At 50.0% G+C, this 18355-nt stretch overlaps 1 protein-coding gene across 1 annotated transcript; it reads left to right on the forward strand.

The window, feature by feature from the left end:
* The first annotated feature begins 684 nt into the window (after nucleotides 1–684).
* On the forward strand, nucleotides 685–18090 carry LOC131288021 (uncharacterized). Its single transcript, XM_058317117.1, has 7 exons — nucleotides 685–832; nucleotides 13080–13508; nucleotides 13577–14470; nucleotides 14539–14757; nucleotides 14822–16393; nucleotides 16463–17005; nucleotides 17078–18090. The coding sequence occupies exons 1-7, from the start codon at nucleotides 685–687 to the stop codon at nucleotides 18088–18090; spliced, it is 4818 nt and encodes a 1605-aa protein (XP_058173100.1).
* The last annotated feature ends 265 nt before the right edge of the window (nucleotides 18091–18355 follow it).

Genomic DNA, 18355 nt, shown 5'->3' on the forward strand with positions numbered 1-18355 from the left:
TGGATTTTCCATAATCCGATTACGGACCGCAGCACGTGCCGTGGTCCGAAGACTGCGTTCGTGTGTGTGTTGGTTGGTTCACGCAATGGAAACAGCCCCGATGGACAGCTCCATCGGTCTTCATCCACCGGTGACTGTGGCGTGGTGGTCGTTGGCCGAAGACAAAATCGTCATGTGCCGAACCGTAACGGGCGGTGCATCTCTCGGCATCCCGGGGCTGGCAGGGATGGAACCGCTTGGCTAACCACCTTGCTTGCAGCACAATGGCAACTTACGTGCATCCAAATCCTTGCCGCCACTACAGGGGCCAACGTTTAATGAGCGTGGCCCGTTAGACGCTAAGGTCCGGAGGGAAGGGGAGCCTCTTCTGGGGGGCCACTGGGCGTGCCTCGTCACGGGCAGGCGATTTCCAATTGTTGCCGTTTCGACGTCCGGCGTCTCGCCCGGCCAACGTAACACCGGTGGAGGCCTTCCGTGGGTTGCATTGCGATGAAGCCGGACCAGCTCGTCGCTCGGTCGTGGTTTGTTTGCGCTTTCCATCCGAAGTCAGGTCCGACAGTCGGACTCCTTCCGGCGACCGTGACACACACACAGACATTCTCTAATCACTGTCTCCCTTTTCTTTTCACCTCACAGCTGAGCCCAGTCCAGAGACCGGCGGGACGAAGGTTCGATGTATCAAGGATGAAGCAGATCGATCGACTGCTGGACAAATGCCTCCGACGCCACGGAGCCCTGGTGCTGCTCGTGGCCGGACTGCTCTGTCTCCAGATTACCGCTAGCACACCGTTAGACGAAACCAGCACCAGTAGTGGCAGCATTAGCAGTAGTGGTAAGTACTCAAACCCCTTTTCGTCCTCTAACAAACTCGACAAGTTCGTTGGAAGTTCGCTATTCCGAGGCGAGGTATCGCTTACCACAATTTATACGTAGTGGGAAACCTGCTTTGAAGTAAACACAGTACAAGAAACAAGAAAACATATTCATTAGTAACGATAGGAAAGAGCGTTAGGAAAATTGTTACCATCTTCAAAGCAAATCCGGGTGGCGAAAAAGGATTAAACAAATCGTTTGAAGACTCCATTGGATATGGTTTTAATATTTCCAGCATACCTTTGTAGTTTACTACTTTTAAATGCCTTCTTAGATCATTTTATTATAATCAAAGCAACGTAATATTTAATAGAGATTCGGCCAACGTTGAACAAGTATGTTCCAAAAAGATATTGATGTTTCTGTTAATACAAAAATAGAACGTCGAGAAAAGTGATTTCACAAGTTTTATTTCTCCATTTCTTCTGCGTTGAGTCATTTCAATCTGGTGAAATGTAGATCAGATAAAAGATACTTTTCATTTCGAGCGTTGAATGTGCCTTGTTTAGTATTCGCCCTTTTTGCAATCAATGTTGATGAAAATCTCGCTCTACGTATTTTTAAATTATATTACTTGCACGCTACCAAACGTGCACAGAAGTCAGGGTGTTTCCTTGTGCTTCTTTTGTTAAACATCCCCCGGAAAATTGGAGTATGCAAACATTAAGGCACGGAACCTACGGACGAGCGAAAGAATGAGTGAGCGTTAGCTCAACAGAAATAACAATCAGCCTGAAACCCAATTCAACCTTCGCCAATAAACACAGCGCGACGGTTAACGTCTTGGAAGCAAATTGAATTGAAGTTTATCCATTTCTGCCCCCGACCGGTTCCGCCGCCGGTGTACGAACGAAATGGCGAAAAACAATGCCAATGCCGTCAGCGCTCTCCAGCCGGCGCCGTGTCAAGGAGCAACCACCGTGATAAGACGGTGGTTCCATCGCGTGGAACGTCTTTGCTGCCGAATTGGTTCCAAGGGAAATGGCTGACACAATGGGGGGGGAGAGGGAAGGGGTGCAAGGGATGATGGTACTGTACTGTTTCCTGTGGACTGGGCACAACCTTGTTTTTTCTGTTTTCCGCTGCTTTGTATGTTCTTCTGGCACCGTTTTTCGGGGCTTCTGCGGTAAAGTTTAATTGGCGATACGCACCGTTTGCGTCGCGATAAACGGAAATGCCACCGGGGCTGACAACAACAACCCCTGCCCCCCCGGAGGGCATCGGATTCATCGGGACCGGGTCGAACTTTTCCGGTGGTTTTTTTTTATCCTTAAAAGAAATAGATAGAAACAAAAATGTGCCCCGAAAAGTACCCGGTAATGAGAAGTTCTGACAAATTCGTCCCAAAACCGACGACGCACATTTGCTGCGACCCCACGGGGGGGGACACGGAGTAGCCGGTGGACAGGCGCTAATGGCACATCTTCGGGCAAAAGTTTACGCACGCACACGCGCCTTGTGGGACCATTTTACCGAGCGGAAGATTTATCAGATCATAAACGCAAACTTTTCCGAGTCCTTGGGGGAATGGGGGCGCAACTGGAGTCCTTCTTTTTACTGCGCAACAGAAGTTTTCCAACAAATTTGTGAAAAAGAGGGCGATCCGTGCGCTTAGATACAAGAGCTGTATTTTTCCCTTTCGTTGGCCAACAAAGGGCGTAAACATTTTTGTGCGTAGTATCTGGAATGTGCTAGTGAAAACGCCATTCTTGGGTGCGTTGCCGTTCTTTTCATGAGCTAATGGTTTTACCAACTGCAAAACAAACTGACGCGTTGTGGTAATTGGCGGAAACACATTGTTTTCCCTATCGGAACCCTCTGGGAATTAGATCTTGGGGACGTTATTTTCCTGCTGACGACAAGCCCATCTCTTATCTTTGATGCAAAACTTTTGTCTTAGAAAACACTTTTGTCTCGTTTGTCTTTGGTATCTTTTGTGCGAAAATTTGGTGAACAAACTAGATTATCTTTACGATTGGAAAAGTTATCGTTCATACAGATACCAATTTTGAACCATCTGAGGGCAAGGTACAAATAGAAGCTTCTATGTAAATGATAATCGCTTTCCTTTAAACAATGTTTTATCCTATTTAAGAAATTTTTAGATGCTTGAGAAACATTCAAAGACATTAACGATAAAAGTTTGTAATTTTTTGAAGAATATTTTTCGTTAACTATCATTTGCAATTTGCAATGAATTTTGAAAACCCAAATATACAACATACTGCCAATATTACTTCCGAATGCTTGTAATGCATCCCATGAATTGGAAATAACTTACACACGTTCGCTCGCCAAACCGAACGGCGGGTCTTCACGTCGATGCACGCAGTCAACCGTGACCGCCTTGGCATGCTTTCCCGATACTTTCGAAGAGGAAGCCCCTGGCAGTTGGAAGGCAGTCAACCGAGTCGGACCGTTGGGGTGGTGGGAGTTGATTTTATCGAACTTGTTCTTCTTTAACATTAACCCCAGCGCCAGGGGGGAAAAGAAGAGACGTACGCGTTAAATTCGCGGGTCATTGTTCAATGAAGCGCCGTTGCCGATCCGAATGTTGCCCAATCGAAAAACAAATAGATAAACGAATAGCCAGCCGCACCGGAAATCCGGAAGTAACTATCTCCAGTAAATACCGGTCCAGCTGCGATGATGACGTTCATGATGATGATGATGGGCCGAAGGTCCGGTTCGCGAAGAGGCGTGAGAGTGCGAAGCCGATTTCACGACCACCGCCGAGGGTGAAAGTGAAACCACGCGGAACCCGCGGAACACACTCACGCCCGGAGAAAGTTCCCCCTGCTGTCGGATCCGTTTCTTCGGTTTCTTCTTCGCACGCGGTAGGGGACCGCGTGTTCTCGCCTCGGCAGATGGGAACGCCCCGGAACTTGGCCGGCGCCGAGACAGCGCTGAGTCAGCGGAAGACAAAGCCGGAGCCGGGAATTTTACACTTCCAGCACATGACTTCGAGTGCGCGCCACCTTTCGAGAGCAAAGAGTCACGCTGGGAGGGAGGAAGGGCACGTTTGTCGAAATGGGAGGAACACTTTCTCCGACACATTTTGACCTCGATCGATTGTATGCTAATGTACGCGGCTCGGGTGGGAAGGTACCATGTAGTGCCGCCACATCCTCCTTTCCGTCGACGTGCATCGCTGCATCTGGACGTTCTTGTAGTGTGTACGAGTGAATGCCAGCGCCACCGGGTCTGCCATAAATCTTGCCGAACACACCACATGCTGCCTTGTAGAACCGCAACCGATCCTTTCGTTTTAACCGTTCGCCTGGTCGTAATCTTTCAACGGGTCAGTTCGCTTGACCGACACCGAGCGAACTTTGCAACTTTCGCAACATTTTTAATACAATCTAGTTACACACACACACGCGCTCAATGTGAAATGGAACTCGGTCAGCGGGCGCCACGCGACGAGAAAGAAAGCAAAATACACACACGGGAAGTATAAATCCTTTGAACACAGCGATTAAATGGCGCCTTTTTAACGAGTGGATGAATTCTTTCCCTGGTGCTATCGGAAAAAAGTAACTGCTTCTGCTGGAGACAGGCAAAGCAAAACCACCACCAATGTTGGTTTGAGCAAAGGGGAAAAAAGAGAATAACAGTATGCCACGGTTCTTTTTTTTCCTCTCCATATCTATGACCAGCCGGGTTCGTCGCTTGCTCCGGTTTTGCTTTCCAAGCGCGAGTCACTGGACTGTGAAATACGTGGAAATTAACCGCAACCGGAGGAAGTGTTTATCGCTACCTTCCGCAAGTGCAGCTGCGGGTCTTACAATGTCGACAATCAACCGGATTATTATTGGCTTCCCATGTGTATCTGTCCATGATTGAAGGGTTTTTAACATCCATTTTTTTTCAGTCGTAATTTTTCCTCAATCACTGTTGTATGGAAGGTATTGTGTTGGATGCTTCTATTTTCGAAAACACTGTGGGTTTTATCTTTTCCCCCCTTTGCGTTCGGTGGACGATGGTTTTCTCCTCCGAACAACCACAACTGTGTCATTCGGACGCGCTCAGCGTGTCCCGTTTGACGGTCAAATCGTCATCGAGGTCAGAGGATGGGAAAGCCCGGAGTCTGCTATCAAACACACAACGAGCCCAGAATTGTAACCATGAAAAAGAAGAGCACACACACAGAAACCACCAAATCGGTCCCGGGAAGGTCAGTTCGCTAATCACCGCACGGGCGGAGGCCGTGGGTGGTGTTTTCCGTTATTGTTTGCTTGTTTTTCGCTGTTGATTTGATACGATCGAAATTGATCGCTTGTGACCACTTAGTTGTTGCCCTGTTTTTTGCCCCCAGGCCACACCTCAACGACCCGCTGATTGATTGTCGGACGTGGAAACACGGTCCGCTTCTACTGGGGAAGCGTATGGGAGTATGTTTCACTAACCCCAAACCCAGGTTCGCTTTCCGGTTTGATGAGGCGTTCATAATCGGTATCGATTCACCGAACGGCGAAGAACTTTTTCCCACCCGGCGACATGTTATGCTTAGATTATGTTCATACGGCGTATGAACAAGCCTCTTCCACCACCCCCTACGTTCACCATCCCCAATGGGAGCTTTCACTTCCTCTTTATATCCCCATCTGACCCACTTTCATCGGAGGGGCATCGTTAGGCCTGGGGTTTTTAATTAATGTTTTCTTCTTTTTTGTCTGCTGGTCAGTTTTCCTTACCATCCGAGCGCGGTAATGATATCAGTTGGTGTTTATAATTCGATTTTCCGCGAAACACCATGATGCTCGCTCGGACAGATGCTGGTAAATAATGGTGGTTGTTAGACATCATGCAATCAGCGGAAAGATGAAGCTTGGAAAGTTGATTTAGTTGAAACAATAATCATTTTATCATTTTATGTCCGTTTGATCTATCAAAACCAAACGAATGACGTTTTATTATGTGATTCCAAGCCAAGCTGGGACTCCAATAGATATAAACAATTTATTTTTACTATTTAAAAGCACAATGTATTTGAAACAACATAAATCGACGATATACTGAATAGTAAATCTGAAGTTGAAAGATGTTATAAAACGACCGTTGCATTATCACTAACGCGGAAATATTTTCCTCCGGACCGAATGAAGCGTAAATAACAACAAGCACCGCTTGGTGGGATGGAAAACCGGCGAAAGTCATTGAACTGCCGGCCACCATTATCACCTTCATCTTCCTCATCGATTATCGTGCGTTCATCTTCCGGTTCGGTCAAGCTACGAGTTAAGCATGCTTTCGATAAACTTTCAGTTTCAACTGTAACAGTGAAATTAATTTGGAAACAGGGGGAAAATAGATGTTGGATGGTGGCGTGTGGGGTTGGTTGGTTTCTATTTTATTTTTGCTGTTTCAACTTCACCTTTCCTTCGCCGACGGTGGCGTGCGCATAATTTTAATAAACTAAATGCACCCTACTACAGACCGGGCGCGAAGGTCCGCAGTCCACGCCGTCGGCGCATACTAATGGCGGCGAAATCCATCATAAACGTCGCCCTCCACCGTTTCACCTGCCATTGCGGGGCCGTTACGGCGGACGACCTTGGCATGTGTCCCGTAGTTGGCGATCTTTGTGCTACGCGCGAAGAAAACGAGCGGCACAAAACAATTGCGTGTCAAGTTGCGGGAGTTGTGTGGTTCGTTTTTGTTTCGGTTTTGCGAGGAACATCTCACCCTTCGTTTGTACGCGTCCATAATTAACACCCCACTTCCTGGGGGCGCTCACATGTTTGACGCTAATTCCGATGGAAATTGGCAACACCGAAGCCGTCGGGTGGCGGCATGAAGCGGCACGAGCGCATGCGAAAAACGCATGCCAGAGGAAAAGTTAAATTATGGCGGAATGACATGCATGCCGGGGGAGTGCTCGAGCACTGCTTGAGTTCCCTTCCCGCCCAACCGAACCAACTCGAGGGCCCTCAAGTTAATGGGCAAAAATTAAAAATCACCTCCGAGCGGCAGGATTTTCTACACGAGGGATTTTCCCCTGGCGGCACTGGTTGACGCGAAATGCACAAATGCAAAAAGGATTGCACACCACTTGCGTTCGCAACACACGCACGTCCCCAGCTCGCTCGAATACGTTTGCGTGGCTTACCGAGCGGGGATTTTCCACATGAATTGGATTTTTTTACAACAAGCAAACAAGCACAGCTTTCTATTGTTTTGAGAGCCCTCGGGCTCGCTGTTGTGTGTTGAAGTGTTTCCGAAGTGCGATTGCACCGATGGTGAATGATTTTCGATTTAGCTTTACGACAAGCGCGTACAATATATTTTTCATGGGTAAGGGTGCATTACAATGAACTGAAATTCCAGTCAAACATTGTATCATTTGCTTATTTAAGTGAGAAATAACTTCCTTTTTTTAAATAACTCCAGCATTGACAGATGGCATTTACTCAGGTATTTATTGAACACTCGCAGCTGAAAGAATGCCTGTCTGGGTCGCATCAAACTTCGACTTCAAATAGAAAAAGAAAATTATTTTCCCTCATCATTGTATTGAAGGAATGTGCATTAAAATGCCACACAAAAATCGAGCGTATTTACATACTTTCTTGTACAATCGAAACAAAGTACTACATTGTTGCTTTTTCCATGTTTTAAAGATACCATTACCTTTAGTAACAATGAGTTCTTATTTTTATCTTTGCTATCTTGTATAATGGTTAAATTGTCGTTGTGTATGAAACTGATTGTTGGGATATTAAATTAAACATGACTGTTCAAACATGATTTCACTTTATAGATAACAACGGCAACAAAAAGAAATCAACTCGCTGTACTTTTTGATGCGTACAGTCAGGTTCGACGGAATTGAATTGCCAGTTGGAAAATAGTTACATTGGTTTACACCGACTGGGTACCGACATTCCCTGGGCTCGGTTAGGGCGTGGTAATATTTTTAATTATCCTCCCCGCTTGACAGTGACAAAATGGAAGTGTGTTTAGCTGGGCATGATAGGAGTGTTTCGCAATGTACCGACGGCGATCGAGGTACCCCTTATCCGCCTCGAGGACAACAAATATGGCTATCAGGTGCGGCAGCAGTTCCATCCGTGGAATGCATTCCAAGGCTAGTAGGCTCCGTTCGGTGCGTTCGGACCTCGCCTCGGTTTTATGATTTGGCTTGCTTCGATAACCTCTGCAGAGGCCGTTTCGGAACGAAGCATCGATAATGAGTTCATGCGTGACCTCAAATGGAAAGCAAAAGCACGAACAGTTGTAATCAAAATTGAAACAAAACGAACCGTCTTCAACCTGCCTGCCCGAACGCATTCGTCAGATTGTTCGCGTCGACTGGATGCATGGCACTGGGAGGGGTGGAAGTTGGAATAATTTTCAAACCCACCCAGCCGTTGTCGGCCGCACACCGGCCTCTCCTCACCACCGAAAAACCGGCAGCCGTGCGCAACGGATGACATCAACCACGATGCTCGCGAGACACGGACAATTCCTTCGCAAAACGTCTCGCGGACTCCACGCTCGGTTATGAAATCATCGACGGCGGGTTGGATGCGTTTTCTTTTTTTCCTTTCTTTCATGGCGTTCGACGCGTCAATCGAATGGCTGACGTTACGTAACGGTGAGGCCATTTCGCGCCGCAGCCCGAGATTGCCAAAGCTTAAAGCGACGACGAATCACTCCAACGTGCATCACATGTAGATTCACGTTTCCTCAGTGCACAATACAAGCCACTCGACCATCGTCGGGGGTGACGGTTAAATTTGTAATTAAATTTCATCCAGGAAAGGGAAAAGTTTACCCTTTTCACCAAACGCACCTACCACCAAACCGACTCCACTTCCGGTTCCCTACCCGGTTCTGGTCTCCCCGATTGCGGGGCATTGTTCGGCATGGAAAACTTCTACTTGCAGTTTCCGGTGCACCTAGCGTTCCTCACTTAGCACCTTACCTGCCTCCCCTTCGCACTCTGGCAGGGACACACTCGCGGGAAAATACCAATGGGTGAACACTGGAGGACACTTGGGGGTTTTCCATTGTGTGTCGGCACAAATCGGCACAAAAGTTGTATCGGCACAAAATGAGCATTCTTGAGCAACGTTTGGATGGAGGCAGCAAGGTGTATTGGTGGGTGTATGTGTAAGCATGGCATTATCCTCCCGCTACCTTTTGAGCGGTGATTTTGAGGAATTCGACTTCTGCGGGAAAACTTTTATCCCCTTTTCCACCGAACGGCAACCCAGCGGACCAACTCAAGGCGGGGAAAGAAAAAGCGACAAAAGTACTCGTTTTCCCTACGGGGAAAACCATAAACCAGCCATTATATCCCAGCCCCGGGGCGTTTGTGGTTTTTTCCCCGACGAAAATGTCCACTCCATTTTACGGCGCATAACGCACCATTAGAAAATCGTTCCCATTCCCATCGTTCGGGCAGCAAACACGCCCGGTCAATTTAAGGATGTGCATCGTAAACTTGTGATAACATTTCCATCAATTCCTTCAGCATCGCAAATTCGTGTCAAAAAAGGTTCAATTTTTCTAATGTGGGAATGCCTTTGGTGTAACGATGAGGCGAGTGTGTCCTCGTAAAAAGTGAGGCAAAAGCGAGGACGAATTGATGCCGCCCATCCCAGTGACAGACAAATCGGGTCGTTATACTTGGGGCTTTGTGTTGCCCCCCCTCAATTCGTTTCAATCCGGGCTGCGAGTCTTAAACCATCTCATTCACTTTATTTCCCGCTTCCAAATAATAAGCTTTACACAATGAAAACTTGAACTAAGCTCCACATAAAGTCGATGGAAAGGCTCTTCAAGGGACGAAAGGGAAGTATTTCGCGCATTTTTATTTCAATTTTCCCCAAACACTCGAGGGAAATTTAAAACTATATCGAGAGTTCTTCGGGCAGACTTTTGCCATGGATCATGAACAATTTTCTCAATCATCTGGGGTTCAGCAGAGAAAGAAAAGGAGAAAAGTTTATAACTTGCTACAACTGCACACCGGCCAATGTTGAAGACACTTTGGGTTAATTTCCCACTTCAGTGTTTTCTGCAATAAGGTTTGTGAACTCTTTTGGTTCACGACTCCACCAAACAACGTCCCATAAAATCGTGGGGGAAAATGAAGCGCCTAGCTTTTCCTATCGCATCCCTCGGAGCCATCTTGCAACCTTTAGCATGACCTCGTCGGTTACGTCCAGCCAAGAGAAAGGTGTGAAAGCGTGGAACGTCCGGTAGTGTGACGGAGCTGGCGTCACAAGCTGACACCAGTTTCCCGACCTGCAACGGACGTTTTGCCGCCAGCACATCCAACAAGCCAGAGGTGGATCCGGTCACCGGTTTGTCAGTTTTGGGTTTTTCACGGCGAAAATTATCGTTCACCTCGTCGTTGCTAACGGTGGAAACAACGTTCAACCGTAGCTCGTTCCAGCTTCGTTTGCGCGTGGAAATGGTAATAATAACATAATCGGTGCACACTTTCACCCGCCGGCATTATGCTGTTCGCTGCGACCGGCCACGCCACGATGAAATTGTCCGTCACTCAGAGTGGACTTTCCTTTTTGTTCAGTTTTTGCCTAGCCTGCGACCCGTTTGGGTGGTCGTTAAAATAAAACTAAAATGTTGTCGCGTGTTAGAAAGAAGATGTAGTTTTTTGTTATCACACCGTCAAAATTCATCCAAACCATGGCTGTCAGTGGAGAAAAACTACTAAACATTTACTTATACAACTGCATACCCATGTTAGGTAAGGTGAAATGAAGCATTGTAAAGCTTTAACTTCATCAAAAATTAGTAGTGAGCTACTCACCATTACGTGTAAAAATATAACTATAACAGAGGGAAAAGTAAATCAAGTCTTCGCAAAAATAAGGACCATGAGAGATAATTAAATGTTGGTCTTTAATTGGAACGAATATGCAATTAAACACATAATTACAGACCACATATCAATACAGCATCCCCTCATGATCCATAGTGAAAAAAGAGAATCTGAAATAAATCAGATGTGTCAATGGACAAATTTGATTACACCCTGACATGGATTCCGTCACAAGTATCGTAACTACAACGTATCAACAAAAAAAAAAAACGAATCGACTGTCATCTATGATTAATAGCATCATTAACATATCCTCTAATTAAGCTGGCACAAAACTATGCGCGATAATAATCTATCGTCCAGATTGTAAGGACGTGCTAGAAAATGGTTTTGCTCAGATAAGTTGCGATTCAATTATTTCCATTCCTCGCGAATGCGGGCCCAGCGGAGGAATGCGGCAAATTCCAAAAGTTTGCTCACTAATTGGTTGGAAGTTCTAGGAGCAAAAGTTTACTCCGATGGCGGTACGCGGTACGTTCTTCGGGTCGATGCGATTGGGATCTTTATTTGGATGATGGCAGTTCGCCGAAATGCGATTTGTCGTGGCGGAAAAAGTCGGTCGAAACTGTCACCGTTTCGCACATCGGTAATGCGCAGCCAAATGGGAGTCATTTAGCGAGCCCGCATCCCTGACGGCACGGCCAAAAGGTATTCTAAGTTGTGTCTTGAGAACTTTGGCAGCTGCCAAAAAACGAGCCTCAGTTTTTAAGCACGAAAACAATGCGCATATATTCAACATTCCTTACGCGAACGAATCCGCGACGACACTTGAAGCGCTGTGTGAAGCTTTGCAGCAGCAGCAGCAGGTTTTGTCAATCGTAGATTTATGCAAATTATCAACTCACTCGACCACCACGCCACCCCCAAAGGCGGGCAGATGGGGTTCCCATCCCCACAAGCGACCGTATCGTTCAAGGCAACCGGCGAAGCGCGTCCGAGGTGCGACGACGCGCACAACGTCGAGAAATACCTGCTCGCTTCCCGGACGGCGGACGGCGACACCTTGAGTCATGCGCTGAGTGCTGCGACGTTACCTGGTGTGCTAACCGGTAGCACAAACACAGCCGGGTAGGAACCTCAAGTCTTCACGCTGAGGGAAGGGGTGTCAAATTTGTCCGTCCTTCATCTGCGTCGTTCGGTCCAAGTCGGTAGTCGGGTTTTGGAGCCCTTTTTGCCCGACGCGCTGCAGTTTCAGCCATGGCGAAGACTCTCTTTCTCCCCCGTGGCAGCTGCTTCTTAGGGTTCTTAGGGTGTATTCGCTGAAGCTGGAACCTGTTTCGCGCGAAAAGTACCAACGGAACAGCCAGCAGAAGCAGCATCGAGCGCACCGAAATGTATCCTCTGGCCCTACCGGTTCAATTAGTCCTGATAATAATCGGGTGTCTGCTATGCTGGTGCCCTGCGCAGCTGGAAGTGAAGCCAAAATGTGTTCTTAAGTTGCAGCGATGTGGACCGGGTTGGTTGGCAAGTTACTTGTATTGGTGAAATATTTTAAAGCCACTGTAAGATTTTGAATTCTTATTAAATTTTCTAGAGGGGTTATAATTAATGTTTACAGTAGTTTCCGACGAATTTTTGCCTTTTAACCCACCGATGATTGAAAAAGTACACCACCTTTTAGCTCTAAGGCGTATGTTTTGACATGTCGCGTAACTTTTGTCTTTAAGGCAACAGTTTTTGTCTCTTACGTGTTCATTTTTTGGCTCGATTTGTTTAACTTTATCTCAGATTTCAATGTCGTTAAATTCGGTTTTCTTGCCTGAACTCGAACATGATCATTTTTGTTTGCATTAAGATTTATATAAAAAGTCATTTGTATGCTCTTTTGGACAACATTCATTCCGAATTGTGTAAGCAAATGTTGGAAAGTCTCAAACACTGTTTTATTATTGTTGATCAAAACCTTCCAATTCAAAATATTTCTCTAATGTCGACAATTTAGCGCATAGAAATGTTTAGTCTCAAAATCTATCCAATTCCTAGCTACTTGACATCCCTTGTACCAGGAAGCGTAGGAAACATACATTTAGTACTAACCAAGTCTGATGAAGTTGGGATACGGTTCCCAGTGTTATAGGGAATGATCAACTTACCCTCCCGAAGGCCAGTGACCGCTGAAACCAGACACTTTGAGCTGCTCGTTTTCCACGGAAATTCGCTGGATCGGTTCAGGTCCTCATTTTTAATCACGCTCCGTTGTCCCTTCACGGTCCTGTTCCCTGATGATGTTGTTTATTTCTTCTCAAAACGCTTCGAAGACTACTGTATTCGCTCTTTTCGAAGGTGAAGCTATTTGTAATGCTAATTCTGTCCCTCTGTGCTTCTACCTTTGTTTGTCACATCTCAGAAACGGCCGAATTGACCGCCTGCCAGCACCTGCGACGTGCGGAAGCTCGTCGTGCGAAATCGCTGGGCGATAGTCTGCTGCAAACGGTCCGGATACCGCGCTGCACCGCCCTGGGGGACTTCGAGCCGGTCCAGTGTTCGAACGAGCTGAACGGGACGGAGTGCTGGTGCGTGGATGAGTACGGCGTGGAGATCACGGGCAGCCGGCGCAGCCATGCGGACGACGTGAACTGTACGCGGGTGGAGAACCACTGTCAGGCGTCGAGCTGCCGGATGTTCTGCCCTGCCGGCTTTGCCAAGGACCCGTCGTCCGGGTGTCCAGTGTGCCGCTGTCGGGATCCGTGCGAGGACGTGCAGTGCCCGCGGGGGCAACAGTGCGAACCCCAGGAGGTGCAGTGCAAGACGGAACCCTGTCCTCCAATTCCAACGTGTAAGTATGAGCAGTCAGGTGTTCCCGTAGGAAGGATCTTTATTTCTAGTCGCTCCTTTTCCTTTCAGGTCGTAAGGCACGCAGTTTGAGTGACCTCTGTCCGGCTGGACAACCACTGGCAATCTCGGGCACTGTGCGCCCCTTCCTATGCGGTACCGACCCGGGCAAACCGAGCTGTCCCCCGTTGTATCGCTGCCTAGTTCAGGGTGGCAATGACTACGGTGTGTGCTGTCCTGCCTCGCTGCAGTTCGAGAAGCCAGGCAGCTGTCCTCGTGCCAACGAGATCGAGTCAACGGCAAACACTGGTTTCCTGTGTGGGACACCGTGCAGCCACGATCTCGAGTGTCCGCAGATGCAGAAGTGCTGCCAGTCGGATGGATGTGGCCGGAACTGTCAGCAACCGCCGAACGTCACCGCATGCCACCAGGCGCGTATGCTCTCGGAACTGCTTTCGGTGAACGAGCGCGAGGGACGTGGATATGTTCCGCAGTGTGAAGGCCCGGGTGGTAGCTTCTCGATGCGCCAGTGTTCCCGCAACGGGCTCGTTTGCTGGTGCGTGGATCCGAAGAGTGGTAACAAGCTGAAGGGCACGATGGGAGCGGCCGGAGCGGTGAGTTGCGAGGGCGTGGAGAAGCTACTCGCGGCAGGACGAGCCGGTGGTCGGAGTGTGGACGGTTCGCAGACACTGTGCGATCACAACATCTGCGCCGCCGTGTGTGAGTATGGCTTCAAGAACGATCACAATGGTTGTCCGACATGCGAGTGCTCCGACCCGTGCGAAGGTTACCTCTGCCCGGCCGGATCGCACTGTGAGGTAGCGAAGGATCCGAAGTGCGAAGCGTACTCTGGCCTCTGCTCGTCCGAGCCGGTCTGCAAGCCGGACCTGGTTTACTCGAACCCGTGCGAAATCGGTACCCCGCTGGCGGACAACTCCACCGGGGAGTTGCTTTTCTGTCATATGGGTAAGTTCTCCGAATGGCGTTGAATTTCCCACCTACAACCTGATAACCACTTCCATTTTCCCGTGCAGAGCGCCTCAAGAGCCGTGAGTACCAAAGCCGTAGCTTCTTCGATGACGAGGAGCTGGACGAGGAGGAGAATGGCCGCAAAAGGTCGATGTCTAATACGATCATCTGCCCGGTCGAGACGCACGAATGTCGCAAACTTCATGGTGAGTCCCGGAGCGTCTGCTGCCCTCTGGTAACCGAAGGTGACGATGAGGAACTCAACGAGGATCGTCAACAGACCAGTAAGTTCTTTAGATGGAACCTCCAGCTTGCCAGCATGTTACCTATTTTGTTTCCGTTCTCCAGTGTGCGAGTACCTGCGTGACTTCTCCGACCGAATGGAGGGCACGGTGGAGGGCATGGAACTAGCACTACCACCACCGGCTTGCACCCCCGACGGTGGCTACCAGACGATGCAGTGTGTGACGCGTAAAATCAAGGTCAAGGTATGGGAACAGCGCAAGTACATTGAACAGAACAGCATCCGTCGGATGAGGAAAATGTTGGAAGATGCGGAAGTGGCCAGTGCCCAAATTTCAACTCCCGCGACACCCTCCGATGCACCCATCGAAACGTCATCGAGATCCTCGGCACGGGCACGACGAGCAGCCAACCCAACCCCGGACAATACGCTGAAGCTCATTCCCGTTGGTGGGCCGGAACAGCCGGTCAGCTTGTTGCCGGGGTACCCGCAGGCTGGCGTTCAGGCCCGTTCGGCGAAAATCATCGATTTCAATCGACTAGAGTCGAAGAATGGCAACGCGAACCTGGACAAACCGGAGATAAAACCGTCGACCCTGCTGAAGCGTCCTCTGGTTACACCGACGTTGCCCACGCCCGCCCAAGAAGAGCTGGTGGAGGTGGAGGTGGAAGAATGCTGGTGTGCGGACGGTTTTGGTACTGAGATTCCGAAAACGCGTGGACTCAACGCAACCACCAGGAGCTGTGAGGCGCTGCGGGAAAGTCTCGGTTGTCTGGATCTTACCTGCCGCATGGGCTGCGACTATGGGTTCGTGCTGGATCCGGAAACGCAGTGTCCATCGTGCGAGTGCCGCGATCCGTGCGATAGCGTCACCTGCCCCGATGGCCAAGAGTGCCGCTCGGTGGAGGTTTCCTGCGAGGGCGAATACTGCCCACCGGTTCCGGCCTGCTTCCCAAAGAAACCGGGTCAGTGTCCGTTCCTGGTACCGCCGGGTGCTGAGAACTCCGAGTCGGATTCGTGCGAGTACGAGTGCCGTACCGATGCGCACTGTGATGGCACGCGCCGTTGCTGTTCGAACGGTTGTGGGACGCAGTGTGTCGATCCACAGCTGAAGACCGCCTGCCAGCATCTGCAAACGATCCAATTGCACCAAGCGTCGGAGTTGGGCGTTCCACCGAAGCAAAAGTATATCGCCCAGTGCGACACCGACGGTAGCTTCCGGACGGTTCAGTGTGGTCCCGGAAACACATGTTGGTGTGTGGATGAGTTCGGCAACGAGAAGAGTGGCACCCGGACGGCCGACGGTGGTCCACCAAACTGCGAGCTGTACCCCAAGACGGAATGTCCACTGCTCAAGTGTCGACCGTGCGAGTACGGTTACCGGATCGATGCGAATGGATGCAAGACGTGCGAGTGTCGTGATCCCTGTGGGGAGATATCATGTCCGCGCGGTGAAGAGTGCCAACTGATACAGGTGGAATGTATTTCCGTGCCCTGCCCGAAGATGCCAATCTGCGTACCGATCCGAGAGTCCGTGTGCCCCGAGGGTTTGCCACTGCGGTCCAGTGGGCGGGAGATTGTCTGTGGACCACAGACCGACGCTGATACCTGCCCCTCGACACACATCTGCCAGCTGAATCCGATCAGCAACCGAGGTGTTTGCTGTGGAAAGACACGTAAGTTACCAACAACTTCCCGCTTTGTCCCATCCGGAATTCATGGTTACATAACCTTTATTTCCACAGGGGACGTTTGCTTCGAGTCTATTGACCAGAGCTGCCTACAGGTGACGGATCCAGCGGGAAGCAATGAACTAGAGAGCATCGTCCGGTGGCGCTTTAGCCCACGGTTGAACAAGTGTGTTCCAGTGACGCTGCCACGGGGTGTCTTCTGCCAGTCGAAGAACCTGTTCCACAGCGAGCAAGCCTGCAACGGTGTCTGCCCGGTACTGTCCCAGTGTGAACGGCTGAGGCTCAAGAACGCGATGGCGGCGAAGAGAGCCGGTCAACCGAACACCTGGTTCCAGCCGCGTTGTGACCCCGAGACGGGCTTCTGGAGTCCGGTGCAATGTTTGGGATCGATGGGAGCACCTCCGACGGCGAACGGAACGCACGAAAGCATCACAGGGCAAATGGTGGAAGCACCATCCGTTGGTGTGTGCTGGTGCGCGGACAAAAAGGGTGCACCGGTGAAGGGTTCACTGACGAAGGGTTCCGAACCAAAGTGCAGCAGTCGGCAGGCGCGACGCCGCGGGGACTCGGTCGAGTCAGCCTCCAGTCAGGATCCAGGTGAGGCCATACATGCTCTCCAGATGGTATTCAGAGATGTTTCTAACCATGGTTTTCTCTCCTTTTCTTCAGTGATGGAAGAACTGATCCGTCAGATTACGTTCCTCGTGGACGAAAACAACTATCTGGTGGACGAGGACCTAGAACCGGTTCCTCCAGTGTCTGTCGCTAGCGGTGCCAACTACGCCCCGGAACCGCGCTACATCGGTTCGGTTTCGTCCGTCACGGAACGAGTGATCGAGCTGGCTAGGACAGCGGAAAGTCGCAACTTTATCAGTGACACCAGTGACGGTCCGGTTGCCAAGCGGCTACGTACCTCTGTTACCCGCTGCCAGGCACTCCAGCTGGCCGCCTCGTTCCCTGTGGCTTGCGATATCGCCGGTTCCTTCGAGCCAATGCAGTGCAACGGTGACACTTGTTGGTGCGTTGACGCAGCCGGCAACCAACTTCCCCTATCGAGCACCTTCCCACGTGGCCAACGTTCCTGTCTCTTCACGCCGATCGACGTAGTCGAGATTGAGCTGCGGCTGAACAATATGCAGCGCCAGCGACCACTGCTGCACGTGTACGAAACCCTGCGCACCGAACTATCTACCCTCGTCGGCAACATCTACGACAACTACCGTGTCCAGGAGAACGCCGACGGTAGCGTGACGCTCCGGTTCGATCTAATCGAGCCGTCCAAGGTGGACGATGCGTACGCCATCGAGGAAATGGTACGGGACGGAACGTTCGCGCTCTACCGCGGCCAGCTCGTCGCCGACATGACGCAGTCCCGTTTCGCGCATCGCGTCTCATCCGGCCAACCGCTCGCGCAACCATCTTCCGGAGGCGTGCCGGAGAACACCTTCCAGACGATCGTGTTCGTGCTGGCGACCGCGTCCGCCTTTCTGGTCGCCGTGTTCGTCGTGTTCGTGATGCTCAAACGTGGCCGCAGCACGAAGGCGAAGCACTACACGGGCGGGGGCGACAAAATCTTTGCCATCGGCGCCGACAAGTACGTCGACTACAGTTCGCCCATCTTTGTGCTCAGTGCCAACGACAGCAAATCCCTGCACCAACCACATGCCGACCGTTCCGACTAAACAAGCACGCGGTGCATGTCCCGATTTCAAAACGGCCGCGTGGACCGGATGCCGGTGCGGATTGTTGAATTTTATACTGTACATATTATGGATGTTCTCTACGCCGTCGGAGCAGCAAGAAAGCACTAGGCATACCGTTTACGTCAGCAACATTATCGGGAAGTATTTCAACCGAATCCATTCCAAACCCCCGCCACCATTCCGGAGGAAGCTTCTAAGCGGCCTCCGTTCGTTTTAGTCTCGTCTTCACCTTCGAATCGCTTAC

Source organism: Anopheles ziemanni, chromosome 3, assembly GCF_943734765.1.
Source record: "Anopheles ziemanni chromosome 3, idAnoZiCoDA_A2_x.2, whole genome shotgun sequence".
NCBI classification, from domain to species: Eukaryota; Metazoa; Arthropoda; class Insecta; order Diptera; family Culicidae; genus Anopheles; species Anopheles ziemanni.